Source organism: Anser cygnoides, chromosome 1 (genome assembly GCF_040182565.1).
Source record: "Anser cygnoides isolate HZ-2024a breed goose chromosome 1, Taihu_goose_T2T_genome, whole genome shotgun sequence".
Lineage (NCBI taxonomy): Eukaryota > Metazoa > Chordata > Aves > Anseriformes > Anatidae > Anser > Anser cygnoides.
Window position 1 is genome coordinate 75,235,377 of NC_089873.1, and position 27,791 is coordinate 75,263,167.

At 40.6% G+C, this 27,791-nt stretch overlaps 1 protein-coding gene across 2 annotated transcripts; it reads right to left on the reverse strand.

Moving 5' to 3' along the window:
- Positions 1 to 860: 860 nt before the first annotated feature.
- Positions 861 to 27,720, reverse strand: PARVG (parvin gamma). 2 transcript variants are annotated; one of them, XM_013184606.3, is made up of 13 exons: positions 25,739 to 27,720; positions 20,985 to 21,085; positions 20,422 to 20,486; positions 17,542 to 17,644; positions 16,333 to 16,473; positions 15,809 to 15,924; positions 13,564 to 13,619; positions 12,646 to 12,668; positions 11,116 to 11,177; positions 10,930 to 10,998; positions 9,721 to 9,822; positions 5,761 to 5,833; positions 861 to 4,618 (listed from the first exon to the last, which is right to left on the reverse strand). In XM_013184606.3, the coding sequence occupies exons 2-13, from the start codon at positions 21,061 to 21,063 to the stop codon at positions 4,539 to 4,541; spliced, it is 969 nt and encodes a 322-aa protein (XP_013040060.1). In that variant the 5' UTR covers positions 21,064 to 21,085; positions 25,739 to 27,720; the 3' UTR covers positions 861 to 4,538. The 2 variants fall into 2 exon arrangements, with proteins under 2 accessions (XP_013040060.1, XP_013040062.1); XM_013184608.3 differs by lacking the exon at positions 16,333 to 16,473.
- Positions 27,721 to 27,791: the final 71 nt, after the last annotated feature.

Here is a 27,791-nt window from a genome sequence, read left to right on the forward strand (position 1 = left end):
GAAAATTTATTGGCATAAGGTCATAAAAAAAAAAAAGGTTCTAGAATTGGTATACAAACCTCAATCTTAGATTTCTTCTTTCTGCTGACTTTAATATTTCACAGCAGGTTGACCCAAGAGATTAGTGGATCCCTTCTCACTCTATTGCCTCTTTTCACCCTGCTCAACTAAAAATAAACACCTTCTCTCTTCTACATTAGCTGCCTGCATCCTCACATTTAACTTCAAGTGTTTTTTGCTATTCAAACGCCACAGACGTAATCCCCTTCCACAATCTCATCCCCAAACTTAACAGACACATTGTTCCTATTACGCTTACGTTGTTCCTATTATGCTTACGCTTGAGCCGTTCCTTGCCGGTGGCCGCCTTCGCATTGGCACGGCCACGGCACCGCAGCGCTCAGCAAAGCCACCGTGGGGAGGCGGCCCACGGAATGGCTGCGAGGCCACCCCTGCTGTGGCCCCTCCGGTTTCGCTCCCGGTGGCGCTGCCTCGGCATGGCCACGCCCCGCCAACCCCAATCCCTCACCCGCCGCTAGCCAAGCCCCGGCCCCCGGCGCTCTCCATCGCCAGCCCCGCCGTTGCCATGGGCCCCGCCAGACATGGAAGTTGCTAAGTGTTTGCTGTTGCTGGGCAAAGTTGTTAACCAATGAATAGTTAGTGGGAAAGTACCGCTTGTAGAGCTAATGGTATAAGAAGGGAGCCCGTCCTCAATAAAGTTGTAGTTGAAGTTATTGATCCTTAAACTTACTCTGGTGTACATGTGGTTATTATGCCACACAAGCCCAGTTTGCAGTCTCCAGTTTGCTTTCCCAGGTCTGCCACCAGTACCTGACTGTTATAAATGACTGAGTCCCAAATAGGATTACAATCAAAGTTCACAATTTATTAAATGAATAGAGGCAAGCAAACAGCGCTGGGTGCGCCGGGAGTCTCTGCTCCACCAGGATGCACACCTGTTACGTAAGGCGGCTGGTTTTTATGCTACTAGGCTAATACATATTCATTACTACTTCTATAAGAGGCAGGGTTATTATAATTGGTTTCCCGAATCTGAAACCCTCCCAGGGACGCCTGCGTATCGGTCTCTGGTGGTCTCTTGGGGTTGCTCGGGCTGAAGGCTGGTGGTTTTCCTCCCTCGCTTTTGTCCTTCAGTTGTCCTTCAGCTCCCCCTTCCTCTTATTTGGTAGCCTTTGGGCCGGATTTCAGAAACTCTCGCAACATCCCATGCAGTAGTCTGCAGTTTTCTCTAAAACCCCCTTTGTTTTCTTATTACCTAGACTCAGGCCTCAATGTTAACCCTTCAAATCCCTTAGTAACACAAATTGCTAGACCATTCCTTACACTGACCCTGTAATTAAAGCTGTTGTGCATCTTCCACCTCCCTTAAAGTCATCATGGTAACTCTGCCCCCTGCACCTGCTCTTCTTTCTACAGACCTTTGCCACCTCACCTCTGCAAAGACACCTTCATATTTAAAAGGCAGAGTGTTTTGGAAATACAGGACAACAGAAAAATGAAATTAAGCAGGAGTCAGAAACACTTCAGATCTCTTCCAAGTCATGGCCTTGCTACCCGGCCACAAGTCACTTCCATTTGAGAAAAGGACAACAGAAGCTGCTGTGGGGCTTTTCTCTGGCTCCAAAATTCCTGGACAACATACTGGCCATTTAAGAGAGAAACAGACTGTATTTTCTTTCTCAGAAAAACTTTGATACAGTAAGTCAATGACCCCACTGGAAAAATGAACAGCCAGTGCAGGTAAACTTGCTTACCTAGCTACAGACACAATAAATGAAAACCTCAACACCTTAATAGTCCACCATGCTTTTCCATCAGAAATGATTTACTGTCTGGCATTTAAACATGAATATTGCAAACTTAATTATATGTTAATGAAAAACTTGCTCAAAGCTTAGTTTATTCAAAATATAGTTAATTTGCAAGCTTAAACAGTAAGCAGCTTTGCTTTTCATTAACTTACACTTCAAACAGGAAAGGGAAACACGGTATCTTGATGTAAGGCAAAAGTAACATCTGAGAACAATAATATGTATTTCCATTTTCCCCAGTTTCATACTGTTGGAATATTCTTCTTAGCTCTGTTAGTTTATATTTACTATTCAAACCATGCCAAATCTGTGACTGTATCTCAAATGTAATGTGCTTGTATATTCTTCACTGGTTTATGGAGTGGGTGCCTATACGATGGATTAGTAAAATTCTGTAGCATGATTTAGGAATCAAACACAGGCTCTTTATCAAAGTGTTCAGAGACATCAAGCATGTTATAAATTGGCTCACAGAATAGAAAAACAGATTAAAACATTCTTATTTGGTCTTGCTGTACTTTTTATTCAAGCACATTAGCTGTTTTCTAAAGAATGACTTGTTTATAACAGGGTTAGACAAAATGATGTTGGGAAGGGAATACAACCCTTTCTTTTATTAAATATCAAGAACCAGATTTGGTTCCCCTGACAAGAATCTGCAGAAGTGCAAACACCAGATTTACTTACACCAGAGGAGTGGGCCACAAAACTCAGAGCACACAGAGAAAAATCAACGTTTCCTTGATGTGATAACCTCCCAACCAGGCAGCACCAGCTAATCCTCCCCCCATGCCACCTTTACCCAAGGCATAGTCCAGAGGCTATAAAAAAAGCCACACACTGGAAATGACTTCTGGTCACAAGCAACAGGGATGAAATTCAGGTTAACAGACTTGGTGGAAAAGGCTGCACTGCTACCATATCTCTGCCAATTGCTCTCCTGCTCCCTCACCCCTACCCTCCACCAGAGACAGCCCAATTTTACCTGCTCAATAATGACATATTGCACAACCTGCTTACGATATTAGAGCAATGGCAGCGGGGATCTGTGAAGCCAGAACAAACTTTAAAAGTCTCCCAGTAAACTGTTTGAGCCCATTAAGGAATAAAGCAAGATACGTATGGAGACTTGCACATGAAAGAACAAGTATTTCTGATTTAAGTCTTTCAAAATGTCACATACAACTAACTTGTGTTAGGGAAGCAATTTGATCTTGCAGTTCATTTGCATCACACATTTGGATTTTCTCTGCAAAAATATAACAAGGTAGTTATCGGTGCAAAAGGGATTATGCTCACAGCAGTCTGCAGAATGCTTTCCTTTAGCAGCTGTGCATTATTACCATTTTCAAAGGCAGGACTTGAGGACTTATCATCATTGCTATCTAAGGATCTTTCTTTGGCTGGGTGATCAAGAACTAGACAACAAATTCTCATCTGTTAATGTCATCACTTGCACTCAGCGTGCCTTGGTGTCCTGTTAATACACAGATAGAGGATCGGATCAGAGATCAAGTGTCAGAGCCACTGACTGCAGGAAATTAAATCAGTTTAGATGGAAGCCAAAATAATATCAAAACTTTTTGTTTTTTAATCACATCCCAAGCTTTATGTAACACAAACATGACATAATTTTAAGGTCAAGGGAGCAGATGAAGGTTTTGAAGGAGCTCAGATTTAAAACCTCAGAGAAAGAGCAAGGGTGACAATTGACATGAATTGTGTTTAGCTAGCTGCATCCAGGGGGGCCTGCTGGGTTGCGTCAGGATGTTTGCTGGACAAATGCAGCTAAGAAAGTCCCACAAGAGTTTGAGAGCCCCCGCATCACGACTATGCTGTCAGAAGTGGCAGAAACTGAGCTTTGTTACTTCCATCAATGCTTCCCTCTTCTACCAGCCGCAGAGTAAGCCAAGCCAGGGTCTGTCCACCTCTGTCTGGAGGGAAATGCAGTCATGTCAGTCTCTCCTGTAACATGCTTGACATCCACATTTTCGCTATCTGCATGTTACACTAGGGCTGCAGCAGCCTGAAGCTGGCCAGTTTGGCCTTAGCTTAGCAAGAAAATCAGGGCATCTTTCCATAGCTGTGCAGGTGACCCTTCTGTTACTACAGTCTCACATCGGCATGTGATCCTAGGTCCCTTTTCCAGATTCGAGTGAGCAAGTGATGGAACTTTTATCAAAGACTTCAATTATGTCATTAAAGGTAAGTTCCGATTTCATTTTGGCTACCTATTCATCTGGTGTCCAATCCGCAGTCTCCTGTCTGAGAACAGCTGGCCACCTGTGTAAATAAGTTTTTGAACCTGAACTTTCATAGTATCTGTAATCTTCCTGGAGATGCCATGGTTGGTTTTCCCCTTCTTGTGTTTCCAGAGCAAACCAGAAGCAGAAACACAAGGGGGGGGGGGTGTAATAACATCTTCCATATTCATTTCCAGAAGCAAAGAATCCAGAATCTTTTATAAGCATGTGTTACACTTTGCGGCATTATGGAGTCTTGAACGAACAAGAGAGAGAGATAAAGAGCTACAGACACAGAACTACACAATTCACTGGCCCTGAACATGCACTAACTTCCAGTTATTCAGGGTGTGTGAAACCTTGCAGAAACACATATTTGAATATACAATATTAATACAGCAAGTGTCAAACACAAGTGCATGCACAGCGGCAAACAGAGCATCCAAGTTCTTGGTCTTGCTCTTCATGTTTCTTTAGTCTTGTATTTGGAATACAAGCAATACAGAATCCTCATTGTAGACTTCATATCTCCTTTCACAATATCTGTGGATGCACAAGAAACAAACAAACAAACAAAAAAAAAAAACAGATGGGAAGTGTTAGCAATCCCTGGAAGAGGAGGAGGCTGCAACTGCCCAAGAATCTTCCACATTTGCCTAGTTATAACACGAACGTAGACGGTCTAATTGCAACATAAAGCAAAACAGGAACCACAGAGTTAGCAATTTATTTATGTATTACATGAACATAAGGAAAAGGGACCTTTTGCTGCACTATCTTGCTGGAAGACAGGATAAATAATGCATAGTGAGAAATAATTCTTACCTAGCTCAGAACAAGAGGACAGAGTAGATAATTTAATAGGACTTTACATCTTTTTTTTTTATGATTCTTCTGTGGCATGACTCATGTTGGGAATTACCTTACACTATTTTTTGCTTGTAATGTTTCTATCATGTTTTGCTGCTGTAGGTTTTTTTTTTTTTTTAGTTTTCAGCTTCCATGTTCTTGCTAGGCAACCTGCTCTTGTGTTTAATAATTACAAAGGAAGACGATAACTGCTTTAGAGAGCTTACTGTTCTTCTTACATTGTTGTAAATCACCAGAAGAAACACTAGCAATGAAACACCAGCAGATGAGATCCTTTAACAGTAAATAATGTAGCTGTAATAAGTACCTCTAAATCATATTAAATTCAGTCACTAGCTGAGGATTTTCCCCATGACCTACCAGCTATTCTAGCTTTAGGTAGAGCAGTCATTCTTTCTGATTCTCAGGACATCTTCTGAAATGTGTCTTCCCATATGAAACAAGTTTGTTTTTAAATCACTAAAACTTTTTTTGAGATAGGAAAATGGCTTTCCCTCCAGCTCAGCTGCTGCACTTTCACTAAGAACTGTCACTGTTCTAAATCTGTAAAAAATACTGACTTATTAAATGGTTTAAGTTTAGTGTAAAGTTACTAAAGTTATAACAATGCAACATTTTTAGCGTAGGAATAAAAATTGTTCAAAAACAATTTTCAGCTTTATTATTATTCATTCTGAATGAGGAGCTATTGGGCAGTCATATAATAAAATGCATGAGTGCCACACTGCAGAACCTACTTTCTTCAATTACTCTAACTTTTGCAAGCCAGGATGTTAGCAACTCTATTCCAGACAAGTCTGTGTGTCATGACTCACCTTCAGAGTTCACAGAAAAATTTAGAAGACCTCCATCTGTCAGCAAATCCAATGCAAGGTTAACGTTGTGAAGCTGTGGATGAGAAAGGGAGAGATCAATATAACAGAAAGTACTTTCCATCTAGCAACACAGTGCCCAGGATGTTTTCAAAAGCATTTCTCTAATAGCTGGAGTAAGATACTGATTCATAAATGCGTACTCACTTCTTTAGTTTTGATGGAGGTGCTCTTCAGGGTTTCTATCAATTATCACACAAAATCAGATGTAAAATCCATCTCCAACAAAATGTATCCCATGAGGTGGGAAGAACAATCCATTTATTTAAAAATAGACCTTGCATGTGAAAGCCTTGTGCTAACTGATGTTTCCATGGGGAAAAGAGGCTAGGTTCATAACTGGATCTAATAGATGCATGGAATTTATTTCTACTTATTTTTAAAAATTAAAATAATACAAAAAAATGTCCATATGCTTACTGCATTTGGAACTATATATATATTTATATATAAATGAAGTAAAAAGATGTCTATATTTCATTAAGAATTACAAAGATTAGAAATCTTCTGATCAGCTACATTTATGAGGTAGAAGTTTCTGCTTTAATGTATGAAGATGTATATGCATGATAACAGTAGTGATGATATCCTTAATATTACTCAAGAGAAATCAAGCATACCTCTATGAATAAAGGTTGGGGTTCTTTTCCTGATTATTTTTTTCTCTCTTGTTTTTCTTTCACGTCCCCACATAAGAGTAGCACCAAAGGCGTATACAGTAATTATGAATGATATTTTAAAATGATATAATATCCCATTTATATAATATCCCATTTACTAGCTTCTTACTAGCTTAAGGGCAGCTGTTTATTTGGATGATAATTAGCAGGCTCCCTTGCTCTAATGAAGTACGCGTAAGAACTTCAAATTGTTTCTTCATACATTCCTTAAGCTACCAAGCAATTTATCCTTCAGGAGGTACATCATAAAATGCTGCCATGCTGTTCCCTATTACCTTCTGACAACAAGCACTGGGGTCCCACGTGCATAAGCCAAGAAAAACTGTGTGCTTTGAAGTGAAGTAATAGATTTCTGTTTTACCAGGTTCTGTGATATACAAGTAACTGAGACTGACAGTTTGAACTCAAGCTTGTTTTCTTCCTTTCATAGTCAGCACACAGGAGAGCTTAGGCTCATACACATCTAAACAATTTTCTGATCAGAATGAATAAATAAAATGTTTTCTTATTTAATCGGCACAGGTGAAAGGGTCACATTTTTCCCCTTGTAAGCATATGAGATTTACAAGGAAAGATAACATGCAGATTTCAAAATAAACCTTCAGACAGAAATACTGATAACTACCTAAGAAAGGCAACCTAGAAAAATAAGCTGTTCCATCCAGCTGCATTTCCAGACTCAAAAGAGCTGGCAAATTCTCTAGGATTTACAATCTGACAGAGATTGGGACGTTCAGGGTACTTCAACTCCAGGACTCTTTAGACAAAATAAACCAAGTCCGCAGTTTTAATAAACACAGGGGCCCTCCCAGGTTTCATCTCCTTACCAATGTTCACCCCTGGTTCCAGCCTGACATATTTCATGATTATTTCCTTTGTCTCAGGACATATGCTTTTCTATCAACAAGAGAATACAGGTCTAGACATTATTTGCAATTTCTTATAATTCTCATTGTTTGTAACAAACACCCAGAAAACTTGCACCAAATCTACCCACTCACAACATGGACTTCTTGCACCTGCAGGCCAGTCACCTCCAGGATTTTGGCTCCTTCTTTCCTCAGCTCTCCAGTCCCTCTAATGTCCTCTTTGCCCTTTCCATTTTTTGTTTTTGTTTTCCTCTTCAGTACCATTGCTTTAATCCCAGTTCCCTCTCCTTGTGATTCACGAGGTGTACGTATCAGCTTCGAGCTTCAAGCTTCCAGCTTGAGTGAAAGTTGATGCACCACACTGATCTCAATGGCGTGCGTGGTTGTCACCATTTTTATAACACAAATAACATATTTTAAATCTTAGCAAAGGTTATATTTTCACATTTTACTGTACCAATTAACATCAAAAATGATAGGGAGGAAGATGCCACATGGGAATTGAAAGACATTTTATGTACAAATGACAGTTGAACCATGGTAGTACAATATTTTTAGCTATATTGTCATCCTGCCTTTTTTTTGTTTTGAACAAACGGGAGAAATAAATGGTAAATATCACTTCGGCAAAATGTTCAACTGCAAGTCCAATACTTTAAAGTAACATTGCTAGAATGTGTAGTATTGTATTGAACCAGTACACAATTCCATTGTATCCCCTTCTCTGGGGCCAGTGAACAGCACATGCAACAATGTAAGAACTAGAAGGTCTGAGCTCTGGTTTGTACCTAACATTTCAGGACATCTCATTTCTTGAAAGAGATCTGTACGGCCTGAATAGGGCTAATCCAAAAAGAAAAAGATTACCTACAAAATATTAAATGAAAAAACAATAATCAACTTCCTCTGAATGAAGTTACTAGAAACGTTAAAAGTTTACTTCTAATTCAATGAACCAGAGCACACAATTTTGAAAACAGGGCAGAGAAAGAGAAAGGGAAGGAAAACAAATGCAGGCAAGTGCTTTGATTTTATTTGACTCAATCCTTTGAAATATGTTTTCCTGTTCCGAATCATCTTAGATATAAAATCTAAATTTTCCTAATACCTTTAACAGTCATCAGCTTACAACAATGACTTTTTGACAAAATCTGAACCTAGGTCTCAGACAGTTGTGCTTTTAAATGTTTTAATAAAAAGCTCCACAGAAGTATTTATTATTTAGTAAGGGACCCCTGAGAATTTTCATCACAGATAAATAGTGCCCAGGGTGATTAATTGTGGTTAGACTGGGAATCAAGAGAAAGATTCATTTGTGTGGGAAACCCCAAATGCAAATCACATCAGAGGAGAGATTCCCATCTCAGCCAGCTCTCAAACAGAAAGGATTTGACACATTTCGCCTTCAGAGATCTAAATTCACACAATCCAGAAAAGCCAGCCAGGGTCTGATATTTTTCTGAGCTATCCAGTGACTCATGGGAAAAAAGTTCCGCAGTTTTCACTGATTTTATGGTGTGCAGGCATACAAAACCATCAACTAATGGTCATCATTGGTCAGCTTCCTAGAAGTGCCAGTGATCCAACATGGTCAGCAACTGAGTTTTTGTCTCCTCTGTGATCCTAGCCACACAACAGACAACTTGAAAAGATCTCAAATATCCCAAAATATTTCAATATCATGGATCTGTGGATGAGGCTTTCACAGCAGCATCCCAGCATCCACTACCTTCTGGTTGATCCCCTTTTTTCTTTGGAAGCACTGATAAAATATGCCTGTTGGAGGCTGAGAATGGAGCCAGGCAAAGCTGGCTGGGTAGATTATAGCTCCCAGCCTTGGGGGAGGAAAAGATTCTCAAGAGCTTCTGAAGCACAGAGGGGACTTTCAAAATGTCATGTCTCAATTAAGGTATATTTTTAGGATGGCGTAAGGAAAGCTATATGGATCCAGTTCTGTTTTGCACAATACGTCATCTGGTTAAAGATGTCAATTGTAGGACAGACTTGTAGGAGGATAGCACATCAGTTCCCTGCCACAGAGAGACTCTGGTTTTCACTGGAAGGCTTCAGAAGCATGTATCTACCTAAATAAATGCAAGTAACAATAGTTTGCCTCACATGAGACAATAATTAGTTTTTGAAGGAGAAAACAACCTGTCCCAAAGTACTTCAACAGCACCTAGTGCCTGCTTTTGGATTGTCCCAAAGAACTACCAGCAAATACCATGCACGCATATGACTTTATATGCAGCAGGAGTAACAGTAAGACATAGGGCCCTTCACTGGCATATGGAAGCAATAAATACACAAGATGTTTGAAGCTTCAAGCTCTAAGTGATTAAATAACAACTTACCATCTCTGTGGTGCTGGCTGGAGTCAGGAAGAAATCCCTTAAATTCAGAAAGTAACCCTCCAGTTGTCCAATTAACAGAAGTAAGATAACTCCATCTGCAAACTAGAAGAGGAACAATCTGAATATTATTTATTATGTGGGCTTTTAGTAAATTCCTCAGATAAATGCCATTCTAGTGATAAAGGAATTGCAATGGTACTCTGGCAACCAGACAGTCCAATGACTCAGCTTCCTTGACCTCTTAGACGGTGAGCTTCATATGTACTTACGTAATGCTGCTAAGCTCATATTAGTAAAAATACGACCTTGCAAAAGGACAGCTATTAAAACAAATTGTTCCAGATGTGAAAAGACTTCAGACGACCACAAGCAGCAAACACATGACTACACTTATGCCTAGGGGCTGAGATTTATGACAAAACCCTCTCAGAACTTCCTTCCTCACAGCTGCCCACCAGAAAAACCCAGAAGAGCAATGGAGCATGGCTCCACTCCTCATCTATGCAGTGTAAATCACAGGGACTGACACTGCATCCAGGGGCTGAGTGACTGGAGCAAAGCAGGACATGATGGCTGATTTCTTCTGCCATTACAGTGCATGTGTCTGCAGAAGCAGAGAAAGAAAATGCCACCGGGGATGTCCCCGAGTTCACGTTTGCTCGCTCCCCAATGACAGCATAGGTATGTTTATGGGACTTGGGAAGGTGATCCTCAGGTGCCCAACGAGCACTTCTGCAACTTCATGGACTCTAAAGAAGCTTTAAAGAAGCTTGATGTTCAGAAGATGGGGTTTTGAAATTTAATGAAAATCAGGCCTTCCTACCCTAAAGCAAATCCAGCATTAAGGATCACTAAACACCAGCAACCAACCTGGCTTTCAGTGTAATTGTCAGAACAAGCCTCATTTCCATCCTGACAGAAAGAGTATTCAGGAGTTCTCTGAAAAATGTACTCTGAAAAGCAGGACTCTGAAAATTACTCCCTGTAGCATTACAAGGACCATGCAGTATTCAATACAACATTATATTTTACCACTACTTATTAGCTTCAGAAACTTCAGAGACTGAAGCCTGACATGCTAACCCAAAGCTAGATATAATTGTGATGTCGCCAAGTTTAAAATTGCTACAACGAAAAGGAGGAAACATAATGGTAACAGGAAACACTCGAATGACAAAACATGTTGACATAAAGCTCAGAGCAGGCTACCTGAGATTCCATGTCTTTCACATTTAATCCTAATTTTCCAACATGCTGGTTGACGAATTGCAAAAATACCTAAAGAAAAAAATAAGGGGAGGAGAGAGGGGAAAGAAGGAGAATTTTATTCAGTGAAGTTATGAATTATGTTTTACCCTACAGATTTTAATGTCTATTAAAGAATAAATAAATTACCTTTTTTACATCATCCAGTCTATCTGGAGCACGGCTAAATATTTCATCAAAGGCATCATCCGCTGTATCAAAACAACATTAATTGGTATTATTTGGAACAACTGTCAGACCAGAGGTTTAAGAAGGCTTGACGAAAAAGGTGATCATGCCTTATAAGCCAGGGAAGAAAAAAAAATTGTAGGGAGAAGGGGAAAAATCCTGCTTTTGGATTTAACACAGGACAGTAGTAGAGGCTTCATTTTAGCCTGATTACATCAGTAAAAAACAATTTGCTTCATTCAGCTCTCCCATTTTCACCTGCAGAGATTCTCAAGATCTGTGCTGCACCAGTTCTAGCGGCAAAACTAATTGGGGAATGGGTTTCTACAGTGCAGGAAAGCAAGCACAGCTTTGCTTAAGGAAGATTCCTCCTAAAAGCCAGAAACAGAGAAACCCCTGCTGTGAAGGAGCTTCACTGGGTTTGCCCTCCCTCCCTGTTAGGGTGTTGCTGCAGGAGCGCTGTTAAGAAGCAGGTGGATCCATTGCAGCTCTGAGCCACAGTCTGCAGCTTGCAACAGTCTCGCCAACTAGAGAGCCCTCTTCTGGAGCCATGCTCTGGGACTTTGCTCTTTGTTAAGCAAGCTGCTTTAAAAATAGAGACAGCATTCTGAAGAGTGAATTTCAGATTTCTCTTTCCAGCAGAATCAGCCTACTGGAAGAAATACCTAATTATGCTTTTTTTCACTATTTCAGCCCACACTAGAGGCCACTTAGCAGAATAAGTGATAAATACATACTAAATGATACATTTTGCACCTCTGCAAAGGATTAAAATGTTAACATAAAGGGCACAGCAGAGAATTAAATGGTTGCACTGATTCATTGGGGATGAAATGTGCTCCTTTCCAGAAAGGAGGAGCAGCTCATGGAATACAAACCAAAAGCCTCACACCGAAGCTTAAGCAGTGCCCATACCTCCTACATGCTGTGGACATTTTTCACCTCAGGTGTTTCACGCCCCTCAAAAGCCCTAAGGGTAAAATCTCTGTGGAGGCTGCTTGTTCTACTGAGCTGCCTCCCACCAGCAAATTCCAGAATCTCATCTGCAAGCTGGAGAAAGGAAATGACATTGGAACTATTTACAGGCAATGAGAAGCACAATCCTCATGGCACTCTGCTCATAAGTAGTTCCAACAGAGACAATGTGATCAGTGCACACTGATTATTTCTTTTAATTCAAGGCATAATTTGTCCCTTACTCGGGGCTTCTCTGCTGGATCATCAACCCACTGTATCATTCCCTGTCTCACAACCCATGCATATTTTGCCTGCAACCCATGGGCAAAGCAACCACCCCATTTCCAAACTGTTGTGCTGATCTCAACAGACCTTAACAGGAGACAATTGGAAAAAAGTGCTAGGAGAAATCCATGAATCTTCACTAAATGTAGTGGGAAGACACTGATTTTTTCATGAGGTAAAAATGGATCAGAATCTCAGACATAATAAGCATAATAGAGCAACACTGAATTTGGCAATGCCAATACTTACTTGACTGCTCTTCTAAATTCTCTCTAGACGTGCAATAAAAAAAGAATTAGAAAAAGCATTCAGCAGAATTAATCTTATTCATAAAGAAAGCTTATCTGGACTATCAGGCGTCTTGTAAAACAGGAGATACAGTACAAAGTGCCATTAACTTTATGTTAGAGTAGCTTTCCAACAGACATTTTCAAACACACTATATATCTGTGTAGGCACCTGGAAGTGTATGAGTTTTTAACTGGCCTAATAAACATTTATTTTATAAGCACAATCTGTAATAACCTCTTTCAATAAGCTGCTCATGATGTTAGAATTTGAAGATGTTCTAACATATAAAAGATGATAGTAGAAAAATCTGTTTCTAGTTCTTGGAATGATCTCCATATTTTCTCAGTGTATAAACGGTATCCTACTACTCAACTCCTTTAATAATCACAGCACCTCACAAACTCAGCAAGTTCAAACCTTATTTCTTCAACAGTAAAATAAGGAAAAAACTGACTCATTTATCTTGAATTATGGACACAATAGCAATGAATTAATAGTAGATTTAAACTACTGTGGCTTTATAAAATTTCCTGTTTATTTGGGGACATAAAAATTTACAGTACTAGATGTGTATTACTATATGTTACTATAGTCCATGGCAATAACAACCTCAGAAATACTTATATACATTCTCTTACAGAAGTTTAAATAAAGAGTAGAAGAGGAGGGTATTATAACCTAATACCCAATCTGAAGAGAAAAAAAAAAAAAAAGAAAAAAAAAGAAAGAAACCAGAAAGTTCACATACATATATGCATGTCTGGTTTCATGATTTTTGTCATCATCGTGATCCCAGCTATTTTTTCTAAGGGGGAAAATACCCACAGTATTTCCTTTCCGATTGACAGTGTACAAACCAGATATATTCCTTCTTACTTGCTTCCTGTGATATATTCCACTGCACTTGTCATCTTTAATCCTTTGGAGGTGTTCTGTTAAACAAAAAATAAGTGTTTTTGGTTTAGTTACACAAAAAAAACTGAAAGCATTAAACACACTTCCACAAACTGTTTGCTGTCTTAAATGATTACCAGAGAGCATTTATTTAAAAAGTCCAGTACAATTAGTATAGGCACTTTCAGAGGTTGCTGCTCCCTTCTGCTCTCTTCACTCTTCAACCAGAAATGACCTGTTTCCCCAGCAGAGGAAGCCAAAGGAAAAGCATGAGGCCCCTCAGCTGGTGAAGTTGAGACTGACGCGTTCACTTGGAGCCTTGACGAATGTAATAAGCTGTTCAGGGCAGGCACTGATTTATTTTGCGAGCCTCCCTGCATTAAGTGTTCAGTTTTACAGCACCAGAGATGCTCACCTCTGTCTTGTGACGACCTTGCTCCATATCCTGCCACCCATCAACAAATCCTCTTGCAGAGGACTTAGGTTAGGTGGGTTGCTTAGATTTAAGATGGTGATTCTCACTATTTCTGGAGGTACTTTGGGCCTTTGTTTACAGAATCACAGAATCATAGTAGCATTCAGGTTGGAAAAGACCTCCAAGATCGTCTAGTGCAACCCTTAACCTAGTACTAAAGTCCACCACTAAACTATGCTACTAAGTTCTACATCTAAGCATTTCTTGTAGACCTCCAGGGATGGTGACTCAACCACTTCCCTATTCCAGTGCCACACAACCCTTTCAGTAAAGAAATTTCTCCTAATATCCAACTTAAACCACCCATGGTGCAACTTGAGACCATTTCCCCTCATCTTATCACTTGGTGCTTGAAAGAAGAGCCCGATCTCCCCCTTGCTACAACCTCCTTTAAGGTAATTGTAAAGTAGAATAAGGTCTCCCCGAGCCTTCTTTTCTCCAAACTAAACAACCCCAGCTCCCTCAGCCACTCCTCATAAGACTTGTTTTCTAGATCCTTCACCAGCTTCATTGCCTTTCTTTGGGCACAATGTGTTTATGACCTCGTACCTTTTTCCCTCTGTATATATCACCTTCAACAATTTTCCCTTCCTGCCCTAAGACATTCTCAATCCCCTCTTCCAAACCTATGCTTCATGAGCTTTCCTCACTTTTCACCTAACAATTACTGTTCCATTGGGTGCATTAATTTCTCCTATGAAGAACCAGCTCATAACCATAACCCCATCATTTCCGTAGCTACTCTTCTCTCTCTCTCTCTATCTCTCAGGTCTAATATCCATTGCCGACGCCGTGGTTTCATAGATAATCCCTCCTGATTTCTGCACAGCTGGGGCACTTGCAGCCACACAAGGCACTAGAGGGAGGGCTCCTTTACAAAGAGTCTGACTTTTCACTGATGGGATGGATCCACATGACAGGAGCATCTGACTGTGGCACAGCAGCAAGCAATTAGACTCCAATTAGAAATTAGAGGGTCTATTTGTGCCTAAGTGGTAGGCTGGGATGGGGTCCCAGAAGAGGCTGTCCTTGCTGGACACTTTGAAACCTCCTGAAGTGAAATACACAGCTTAAGTGCATACATGGTCCCAGTTCCAATTATGATCCTCTGAAGAGGCAAAGTGTTAGGTAATGCCATACAGTGTGCAGGGCTTCCAACATGACTGAATTGCAACTGTACTGTTAAAACTGTGACACAGCTGTGCTAATTTTTGCAATTGTATCCCAAATTGTGGTCTATCTGATGTTCTCTTGAAGTCCCAGAGCTGCCTTTAAGAAACACAATAGAGGAAGAAAGCATGTAGATCTCAGCTTGTAGAGAAAAACATCAAAATGCGACCCTAATGGACAGTAAAGACTCCCTTCCACTACAGAAATAAATCCTCGGCATTAAACCAATGTCATGATCAAAGAGTGCAGGCTTCTATTTTAAAACACTTAGAGATAAAACCAGCAAAATTTCCTCCTCTTTTTTTATTTTTTCTTTACAGAGATCAACAGCTGTTTTCAGTTTGAACTGTCCATTTTTGGATCAAGGAGAAAAAATGGCATAGTGTTTCCATCCTTTTAAAGTTACAGCATCTGAACTGAGCACAAAATGATGGTCTTGTCATTAAATTAAAAGGCATAGTTCACAGAAAATAAAAGTCTCTCTTTTACAGCTGCACACACATATCTCCCTAATTCTAAGCAAACTAAGTCTTGTGAATGGTCTCTAGGATCTTCAGTGACAAGTATTAAAACCATAATTACCTCAATGATGATTGTTTCCACTTGAACATTTGGAGGAATAGCCAGACTGGGTTGGAAGTGCTTTGCTATTGTGACCAGAAGATGCAGGGTGCTCAGTAAGTCCTTTGTTAAGATAGCTATTCCATGTAAAGAAAGGAAACAACAGTTAGTGTGCAAAACAATTAAACCTCATCATAATACCCTAAGTAATATCCCTGTGCAGAGCATCCCAGAGTCATCAAGGGCTATAGCACAGGCAGGACATCAAGTTGGGGTTTATATCATATGATGATTCAGCAATAACACAAATTAAAAGTCCTTTCTGTGAGACATACACAAGTATGTTGAGGGCTGTTAAGCCACAATCTCAGAGGATGGAGTTGCACCCAGTCAGCATCAGATATTCCTGTCTCACTTGTGATTCAAATAGTAATTGCAAACAGATCATTTAATTACCGCTCTGGCACCCCTTTGCCTCATAGCAGTTGTATAGCCAGGGAAGCCCTGGGATGAATAATTTTGTCCCATTTCACTTCGGAACCTACATTCCACACTCCATTTCAGCTGACTTTCATCCAGTTGCAAACACTTATCCATAGCTTCCAGAATCACAGAGAGTTTCTGCCGCTGTTTTTTTTCTGTTAATGCGATCTTGTCAACATCCAGCTTGAGAGATCCTAGTTTTTCTTTGACAGAGAGCCCATATGAATAAGGAAGCATTTAACACCACCACAGAGAAAAAAAAAAACCACAAATATATATATATATAAAGTCATAATAAAGCACACAAAGTCTTTTTTTAAATCCCAATACCATTTAATAGCTTCCATGTCACAGACCCATGACCCACAGGCATATGCCTTGTTAAACTCCTGAACTCTCTGAAAGCCTCAGTAAAATCAGTGAAGCTCTACTCATGGGGAAGCACTCAGCCCATTCCTTACAGCAGCATCCCCCATCCACACATCACACTCCACATTGCTCCTTTTCCTAGTGGAAGCTACAGGAATCTGACAAGTGAATCTTTCCTTGGGATACTGCACAAAGGCCATACCAACTCACATATATTGAAGAAATCCCAGCTCAGGCAAGAAAACTATGAAAATAAGCCAATCCAATTCACACTGCTCTCTTCAGCCTTGGGAAAAAGGAGATATGACTTGAAAGGCATCCCCAAAGAGAGTGAAAGTAGAAAGAAAAATAAAGCAGAAACAGGAGAGATGGAGAAACAGAAATGGTTCAAAAGGCCGTTCCAAGAGGGCACATATAAAAAGCACATATGAAAGCACATTGTAGTATACAGACAGAGCCTCTTAGATTTTCACCAGTTCCAGCTCAGTGTATTAAACCTGGAACCTTTTCCTTCCTTCCTTCTTTTTTTTTTTCTTTTCTTTTTTTTTTTCCAAGCTGGAAAACATATAAATTGTAGTGCTGATCCCATGATCCCATCCAATGTTTCTGGTAGCATCACAAGTCACCTTTGTACTCTCGGCTTATGAACTCCTCCCTCTCTTCAGAAGGACTGTAATTTCACACTTCCAAGTTAACTTTTTTATTATGTTAACTAGCAGCCAAAAAGACTTTCTGAGAAGAAAAATAATTGTATAAAACAATAGTGGATCATCAGGCATTTGTTCAGAATTACCATTATCACAACTTGTTCATAGCTTTTTCCATTCAAGAGGATGTTTATTCTTTCTTCAAAAAGTTCCTCCAAGATTGATTTGGAAGCTCAAGTCAAAGAGGCAGCTTACCCAAGAGATGATGAAGTACCAGCCCATCGTACAGATCTTCTTCCAGACTTTTAACTACTATGTGCTCCTGTTTCAGAGTTGTGTTAATCCAGTCAATCAATAACTGTGGAGGAAAACAAAGCAGCTGAGAATTAGGCTCTTGTTGTTTGGACAAGTCCTCAGTGCTATGCTGTGTTTCACCTCTTTCTTTCATCCCTTATCTCACATCTCATTTTGCCTTCAACCTCTACTTCCTTTGTGCTTCTTGGTTCTTTTATAAAGAAAAGGAAAGTTAAGTGGCAGTTAGTTCTCCCTAATAACACCAGGCTCGTTGGCCAATTTGAGGCAAATTTTTAAGCGCGGTATACACCTCAAGTTATATTCCTACGAATTTTGTAGAAATAGATACACAGATAGAGAAGCAGACCCTATTACCAATTCTATTAGGGAAAAGGCTTCAGAGTAGACTTTCCACCCTCTGCCTATATTAGACATGAGAGAATTCACATACAGAAAATGTTTGTAGGAAAAGAGGCTTCACTCATTCTGTGAGTTGTTTCCTGCAAGCAGGAGACCAAAAGAGCTTCTCAGTATTTCTCCAAGTACCTTCTTTACCCACACATGCTAATATAAAGGGAAGAGGATTTGCGGAAGCAGAACTGAAAAGCAGCAGCACCAGGCGGCTGTTAATAAGAACCTCTTTCAAAGGGACGGATATTGCTCCTATTGATATTGTTATCACTGCAAATGAATATTTGGAGTTTGTTGTACTGACAACACCCTCCTTACTTGCTGTAAGCAGAAGACAATTCATAGCAAATCCCTGTAAGTTAGCCAACAGTAACAAAAATATAAGAAATGGTTTGTAAAAATAAAATATAAATCTCTGAGATGCTTGAAACTGCTTGAGAAAAAAAAAAAAAAAAAGGCCTAGCTCAAGCACTTCCCTGAACCGAGGAGCTGACAAAGTATGTGAGCATGTGTAGCATACTTCCTCAACTAAGAAGTATACACCGTCTTCTAAAGCAGAAAGCTGTGCTCCTCAGCTTGCAGGTTAAGATCTGGTGATGCTGTAGATGTGCAAGGGATAAACCTGTACCCCAAGTGTCACAGTACAGGCAGGTGGAAGTCAGAAAAGCAGAAAGTACTGCTAGACATGGATGTCTGAGATTCCTTGTTGGCTATCTCAGCTCTTCACAGCCATGGCCACAGCCTACAGCTCAGACAATTCTTTCAAGCCCAGTTATTGGGGCTCTACTCAGCTGTAGAGCAGAGTTGTGTCTAAAAATGAGTAAATCAGAAAAGGAATATTTAAAGACATTTTCTACTGGCTTCTAAATGTAACCATATTCTCTTTTACATGCTGGTCAATATTTATAGTCACCACAGCGAGCCATTTCACATTTCCTAGTTCCCAAAAGCCCTTCAAAATAAAAATGCAATGCAAAATAGTTATTTTCCCAAGTGAGTTCCTTTGCTTCCCTTTTTCTTCCCTTGAAGGTAACTCCATGTCCCCCCCACTCCAACCTCTTCTCTGAAGGAGCCACAAACTCTTCAGATCAAGAAGGCTAGCAGTGGCACTGGTGGGCACCCAGAGGATTCCCTCCTTTGGGTCCCAATTTCTACCTCCCCATCTTTCACAGAGAGGAAGTTAGACAAGGAAAAACACTCTTTCAGGAGTCTCTGAGAGGAAATGGATTAAGCACTGAAGCTCACAGAAATCTTCATATAGTGAGGAAATATCTTCATTTTTGGCAATCTGAAAAGAACAAATTCAGTGTCTCTGTAGACAACATAATTGCATTTTGCAGCACTACCTTTCAGATTTTCTCTTTCATATAAAAACATTGTGAAAGCCTGACACAAAAATTAAATCTTTTTGATCAAATATGCATGAAGGTTTAAGAAAACATAATATAGAAGCATACATATTTATGGATTTATGAATGCCATATAACACACACATCAGCACAAAGCTTAAGCTTGTTTTTGCAATATTCATAACATTTTCAGTATCTCCATAAAGCAAGAAGTGTCGGTCTGAAAAGAGACGTGCCACTTTTCTTCCAGGAAATTTCAGTATGCTAGCCTTCCCCTGGGCTATAGCATTAGAAAAACACAGTGATTGAATGCACAGGGGGAATTTTCAAAATTGCTTGGAAATAAAGCACTTTCCTGTGAAACAGGATTCATCCTTCACAGCTACCTCAAGCAGACAATGAACTGCACAACTGCTTGAAGGCTTTACTCCTGAATTCCAGTGGTGATTTGCATACCCTCATCCCTTCTTTCTCTGCTCTGTCTTATCCCCTTCAGGCTGCACCACAGCTTGCCCCAAGCTGGCAGTCACTGGCAGCCAGCAGACAGGAGGCAGAGGACAAGAGAAAAGACTGCTGCCAAGCAGCACAGCAATCCCACAGCCTGTTATCATGGGATCAGGAGAGCCAACCTGCATGTATTCAAACATCTCCCATTAGTCACAGCAAGTGTTGACGTAGATTTGCTTTCAATCACAGCCAGCTGTCCCAGTTGGATTCCTGTTGCTATTACGCTACTGATACAGCGAAGTCGCAACCAGGTACTTCTGGTGCAACGCATCCATATGTCCCAGGTTACAAGAGAGATTATGCAAGGAACTCAGATTTTAAACCTACCCTCCATTTCACACACAGCAGTGACCACTCTGGTGCGATATCAGCACTCAAAATCTTGGCGTTGCACTTGGCAAAAGCCCTGGCTCCCTCGTGCACAGATCAAGTGCCAGCACCAGGACATGTCCACGTCCTCAGAGAGGGTGGGACCAGGGCCAAGGAGCCAGGTAATTTACATGGCTGACCAGCCATGCAGCAGATGATAGCAACCCAAACTGAGGGTTAAATGCTATAGCAAAAGAAACGGTACCAGTTTTAACTCCTCCAATTTGGGATTGTTGCTTGCAGTGGGTTTTATAAGTTTCTTCTTCTCTCCTATGAAAGGAAGCAAACAAGATCCATTACAATTATCAGACATGACTCAAGTTTTCTAGAAAATCTGCCATTGGTTTTACATTATCCAGTATCACTAACTGACATATGTAGAAACTGTCATTTTTTATTTTAACTGATTCTCTGTGAGGAAGAAAATGGCTTACCGGACTATTACGACTGCTGTCAGAAATTAAGTTTCAATATAATTCAAATCAATAAAATCTATAGGGACAATTCTGGAAACAAAGAAAAAAAACACTTGTGCATGTATAAAATTTAAATCTCAGTTAAAGGATCAGCTAGAAGTTGTGTCACTTCTTGATCTGCCTTGAGAGAGTCAGATGCTAAATTAACCACACACACGGAGTTTACTTGTTGCTGATAAAGCCATGGGAATGCTGCTGAAAAATAAACAATTCATTTGTACTGCAAGTTTTCTGCTTAGCAATTCAGGTCATTCCTTGGACCTTTTTCTGTCCTGGCTCACAAAATATGTACCTGGAGTGATGACATTCTCAACAAGGAACTGATTAAGGGCAGCAGGCTGTGTAAACACATTTAAGATGTCTGGATCCATTGTATTTTTCACTCCTGGTAAACTGTTAAAAGATAAAGGGGAAAGGAAACACGAGTAAAGAATACATGAAAAGATCAAAGTGAGTGCTAGGAAGAAAACAAACTGAAGGGTTGTTTTTTTTAATTACTATTTTTATGACCTATGGATTACTTCTAAAAACAATCTGAAAATACCTTCATTTTTTCTGCTAATAATCAGACTACAGGGGGAAAAAAGCCCTTTAGTACTAAAACTTGCCTTAATTCCAACAGTTTCATTTGAATTAGATTAGTAAAATCCTATTTAAACCGAAAAGAAAAAGCTATCAGTTTTCTTGGTGTCAATACACATATGCTATAAAAATGAACAATACTTAAGAATTATTAAATCAAGAATGTGGTAGTTAAATTAGAGACAAGCTTATAAATATAAACAGTTTCCCCTACTAGACCATCTGGCATATTTGTGGAAAAAGAATGGCATACTTCTGGGTATACAACCCCAACTTCATGTTAGAAGCACAAGCTGTTGCATAGTGTCTCCAGGATTTGTACTTCATACATAGCCAACAAACCCCAAACTGTGGGTGAGGTTTTCCAAGATGGCTAGGAGTCGTTCAGAAGGACAGCAGAAGCCAGAGAACGGAGCTGTGGGAGCAGGGCAGAGGCCATATAACCCTCCAAAGAAGTCCCATCAAACAGAAGTTCACAAATAAGAGGTTGGCAAGATTATCTCCTACTTTTCTCAAAGCCTCAAATCCAACCACAGTGCAAGCAATGACAAGTCTGAATTTTTAACCACATGTATAAATTTTCATGCATAAGGCTGTGCCATGCTGCCTACACAGCACAAAAGTTAAAGCCAGGCTCTACAGGCATCTTACAGTGTAAGAAATGTTCACTTTTAAGTGCTTGCTTTTGTAGTCTTCATGTTCATGTAAAGGTTATTTGTTCAAGCCTACAGGACTAAGAAAACTAGGATGCTTCAGCTTGGCAAAGTGTAAAAGTTAGGGACAGTAGTACCTGAGTGGTCTCTTTTAAAAACAGATGCAAAAACATAGGATGACTCCTCATTAAACCAAAGGTAAGTTAACTTCAGTGCAGAAGAAAGCAGAGTTATATACTGCAACTGTATGTATAAACGATGGCCTGCAGAGGTGAGAGGACTACAGACGGATTGTGTCTCTGAATCCTGGACTATCACGGCAGCATCTGCACTAGCACGGGCCAGAGGTCTCATCCCTCCTGATAGTCCTAATCTCCATGAAAACCAGAGCAGAGCAGACAGCAATATGAGCACCAGGAAAGCTTTTTACACTCCTCTGAACAATGCGTTCCCAGCTGCTGGTGGAAGTGGGGCTCCAAGGAAGATAGACTAACCAATAGTGCCACTAATCAATAGTGCCACCTCCTTGTGGAAGGGAAACACTCTCTGCTTGCTGAGGTTCAGTGCTGCAGGGCCACTGAAGGAGAGAGGAGGCAGGTTTAGTTCCTTTTTAAAAGAAAGCAAGGTGCCTCACGTGGCAGGGTCACACAGGAGAGGACTCCTACTGTCTACCTGAGACACCTAAATTAGGAGTTATGTCTCTCAAGGCTCCCTATGTAGTCAGTAGCTATGGACAGGCACCTTTAAAGAGCAATCCAGAGCATTTAAATGAGGGTCTAGCCCCAGCTTGCATTTTTCAGCTACTCCTTCATGCTGTTACCAAAAAGACAGTCTGAGCTGCTAAGGCAGGTGCTTGCAGTTAGATACAAGGACTACCCAGCCCTATAAGCACAGTGGAGCAAGAGAGTTTCTGCAATTGCTATTCACACTGCCCAGAGATGATCCCCAAAGTGGCATTTCTCTGATAGCTTTATACTCCAAAAAGCACAGTGCCACTCTGCAGGCTCAGTATTCATTAAAAGCTCCAGCCAAAGTGCATTATGAACATATTTTATCACAGATTTTGCCAAGTCGAAACTATTGGTAGAAAATGGCAATTAAATGCTTTTGCATATCAGTCTTGGAAAACAAACCGATATAAAACAAATACCCAGCAAACCATTAGGGAAGAAGGGTCACAAGAATCTTTCACTATAGTGGCTGCAAAACTGAATGCTGTGTCCAGAAACATGGTTGGTAATGTAAGATACTTAGGAGAAATTGAGTCATTTAGTGCCTGAGGAGCAACTGAACAATCTGAGACAAGACTGTCCAGATGGAATAAACTGGGAGGGAAAAAGTAATTAATACAGAGAAACTTAAGTCCAACTTACTTTTAAATTAGGTTTCTGACATCTGTTATGCCTTGGGAAGTCACACTGATAAGCCTTATGTAATAGTCCATGTAAACCACAGCTTATACCAACTCAGCTTTGCTGCAATACTTAGCTTGTGTCTCTCTTACACTTTCTTCGAATATTTACACATCAAAATAATGCATACTGCCTGCCACATCCTTGGTCTCTTTTGGCCAAGGAACCCAAACATCAGAAAGCTACTCTTTTAACACTTGGAAGCCTGTAAGAAAGGGTCTGAAATTGAGAATTTGCAACAACAAAAGCTAACGTACTCCACGGCCTCAGTCCTGTGTACCCTACTTGGTCAGAATGTTAAAATGGCCATACTGAGTGAGACAAAATATCTTACACCCAGACCCTTACAGCATCCAAAGTCAGATGCTTAGGTGAAAAACAAAAACAAAACACAAACAAAAAACAGAGCATACACAAGATACTTCCCTAAAACACTCTCATGAGCTTCAACAGCCTGCAGCTCGGCCTTCCTAAAGCAGCAGTGGGGTCCTAGTAGATGCTGCCAATAAAATTACTTCCCACGAACTTCCCAGCCAGCCCTTGAAGGTGTTTATCTCTCACCATTCAGCTGCAAGGAGTTGAAGAGTGTGGCTTCACCTGGCATGGGGAACCACCCGCTTCTGCTCGCTCTGAACCTGGGCTAGCTCCCCCTGAAGCTCCCCACTACACATGGTGAAAAGGAGACCCATTGATTCACCTTCTTCGCATCACTGTTACTGTACTACTACCCTACGCCCTCAACAGTCATCTCTTTCTAAAGCTGAGGAAGAAACACAGCCTAAGTCTTAGTCATCCTTTGCAGGGAAACCAGTCTGACCCATCGGTCATCCCAGGTGCCCTTTTTTGAACCCTCTCCAGTGCTACCACATGCTTTTTTTACTGCTGGGAAGGAGAACCATGCAGATTTAGGAAGGTGCCCTGTAATGTTCACTGTGCTATTCTGCACTCCTTTCCTCCTAATTCCTTATGTCATTTGCTGTTTTGATCACTGCTGAGCTGACACTTTAATGGAAGGCTCCATTATATCCCCAAGATCTTATTCCTAAATAGCAACACTCCGCTCTGAGCCCATCGTTTACCCGTGTAGAGCTTGTATTGTTACTTTCCCCCTCCTCACATTTATCCACACTGATTTCCAACAGCCATTTCAGGGCCTGAGAACTGCAGCTCCTTAGCATTTAATAGACTCATTACTTATTACTAATAATTAGTGTTCTCAAGCAGCCCCTCATGTGGCAAGGCTCATTGCTGTGAGGCTTGATCCAAGGCAGTAGCCTTTCAAAAGAAAACCTTCTCCAGAAAGAGCATGAAATGGAACATGACAGGGTTTGGACTCCTCCCTGAATTTAGCTGATTAATGAGAAATAGGAAGGGATGGGAGATTTGATTCTTAACCACAAGCCTCCATGTTTGCTGCAACTAACCTTTGCAGATCATCACTTAAATTTGCTGTCCATGCCTGTTACTGATGTGCTATTTTCTCCAGCCTCCTGCATGAATTATTTACCACTACTTGGAGAAGTGATCATTGTAGGAGACAACTGCTTGAATATAGATTGTAGTGGCATTTCACAATGGAATTTTAAAATAAAATTCAGCTTTAATTATTCAAATGAAAGTATTATTTAATTATTTAATTATTTAATTGTTCAAATGAAATGGCTTAATTTGGTCCTTCATTGTCTTTTACTGAGACATCACAGGTACATATACTTGTCCATTTTAAAGTCAACGGGTGTTGTCTTTCTCCTGTGCCACTTGCTGAGGTACAAACACGTGAATTTTAGTTCAGCCAAGAACTAGGCTATCGCATAATGTTGCAATGCAACAATGACAGATAAAACAATTAATTCTCTAGGTGGGCCAGATCAATTCACTTCTCCTTGAGCCTTCACACAGTCCGGTTCCCAGATATCCCTTACATATGATATAAAGCATTAACAAGTGAACAGCAGTCTCTGACATCCAAACTGACCATAGAATATATGCAAGGCACTTACTGACGTTACCAAGTTGTTTCAACTGTTGAATTCCCTGTTTGAAAAACACAAAAGCCCTACTCCGCATTAGCACAAACACATTTCCTAGGAACAGTTTTCTAAGTAGATCAGACAAAGCAGGGAATAAAAAACAATTCTGAATGCCAATGATAATATTTCTGCCTTCAGAAAACCTGAATTAAAAAATAAGAGAAAAAAAGGAGAACATGCGTTGTCCACCCAGTTTAAAACTTACTTTTACTTCCTCATTCAGTACCAGACTTTTCAAGAGCCATTTTTGCTCACTAGCATCAGAAGAGACACTGTCTCAGCAAAAACAATCCGCATGAATGCAGGAAGTCTTACAGATGAAAAAAATAATCAAAACTGCACCCATAAGAGTCCCTTTCCCAAACTTACTATTCTCTCCTTCAGTAATTTTCCGGCAGCTCTTGGCAGATCTCACGGCAAGTGGGATGCAATTTACCAGGAGCTGAGGCTGCCCCCAAGGCTCGGCTCTGTGCTGAAGCTGCAGCTCCCGTGCAGGGCAGCACGAAGCACACACACTGTGCGCGAGGGAAGTTGCACCACGCAGTACTGACTGCGCTCAAAAATGAAACCAGAGATGCATCCGGAACTTCATTGTCTGTGTGCTTGGTCCCTGCTGGAGACTGGAATAAACAGAAATACAAATGCAGGAAACATGCACCCCTGCAACTTCTGAGATGCCAAAAAATAATAGCAAGATACTGTCATTCTTCCACAGTACTGCACTGTTTACTAGTCCGCTTCTTGGGGGTGACTCACAGAGCAAGTTTTCTTCGCATTTAATAATAGAACAACCAACAGCAGATAAAATCATCATGCTACATTACAACTTTAACTCATGGTCCTTGGAGCACTTTCTAAGGCAGATCGTCATTTTTCTTTCTACCTGGCAGAGGGAACCAAGGCAGAAGGAAATGAACTCATTTGTCCTTGGACAGCTAGTTAGCCAGACCAGGGTCCAAAATGCTCATCTGTTACAAGAGTTACCTCCGCTAGGCAGTGCTGATGCTCTGCGCTCCCTGTTTTATCACAGATTAAAGAGGGAAAGCTCCCCACAGCTATCACTTTCCCTGGACATCTCCTTCAGGTATCACTTACAGTTGTTAACTCTTTCGGAAAGAAAACAGTGATTCTGCAGTCCTCCATGAAATCCCAGAATGAGACAGTAGACAGCCAAACTAATTAAGCTAGTCTGGTTTAATGCTATTAAGGGACTGACTGGTTTAATGCTATTAAGGGACTGATTCCTGTGTTTAGCTCCACACCATAGACGAGAACTGATAGTTCTGCATGAGCTAAATGGGATAAAGGAAAGTGGGCTGAAAACAGATTTCCAGCTGCCATGAATTCCTAGTGACTGAGAATTTAATCCCAAATCTTTCATCTAAAGGTCAAAGTGAAAACTTAACTGTATTTTCTAAGCAGATAAGCACAACATTACAGCAAATCAGAAAAGACCTAGAGTACCTTCTTATTTATGCAGGACTGCCTGCCACAGCCTAGAAATGTAGAGAGCAAAACCAAAAAGAAGGTACAGTTGGAGATGCTGTTGCAACCTTTAGACAAATCCAGTTTCATACCAGCAGGCAGAGGAAATACGAAGAATTAAAAATTGGGAAATTGATCTCTAATTACTAGGTCTCTCAGTGCTTCAATTAGCAATTCATCTTGTTTCTTTCCTCATTCACAATACAGTGTGACAACACTAAAAGAACAGCAGTCCCAAGCACACATGGTAGACAGGCACTTTTTTCCTCCGAAATGTTGTCAGAAGTCCATGAAGTAGCCAGTCTTCTGTAGTACAACACTAGTAAATTCTGTACCAGAGCTGCATTTGGTTTCATGCCCATCTCCCCCCACAAAACTCTGTACGTTCCCAAAGCACACCTCGTATGCACACACCCCCATACACCTGGCCCTCATATAGAAATAACAACTGAAGAACAATTCAAGGAATCAGCAGTACTCCCACTAATAACAAGTTCTGATAATGCATTTTCCTGTTCTCCCACATGGCCTTGCTTTATAAGGGAGCCACTGTTCCCATCGTACCAGAGCAAGAATACAGGCATTTCCTATGTCATGCCACTCTTGGTTGTGCTTCTGGTTTCGCAAGTGCTCTGCAGACACATACAGGACTTCAGCCTCTTTCCTGCGTGGCTGCAGAACTTGGCCCTGAGCCTTCTAAAGGTATTAGAGGGTGTAATTCATTTTTCTCCTGTGGAAGGGAGAAGGTGAACAACTTGATCATGTCCAGTGGCAGGGAAATACCAAAAAAAAACAGTTGATGAAACCTACATATGAGTCGGACACATTTGGTTTGCCTGCGCATCACCTGTACCAAAGCCAGAAACCTGAGAGCGCTGCTTTGCTAGGTCTACATGGATCACCATGTATCTAGGCCCCCCCTTGATGAAGAAGACAG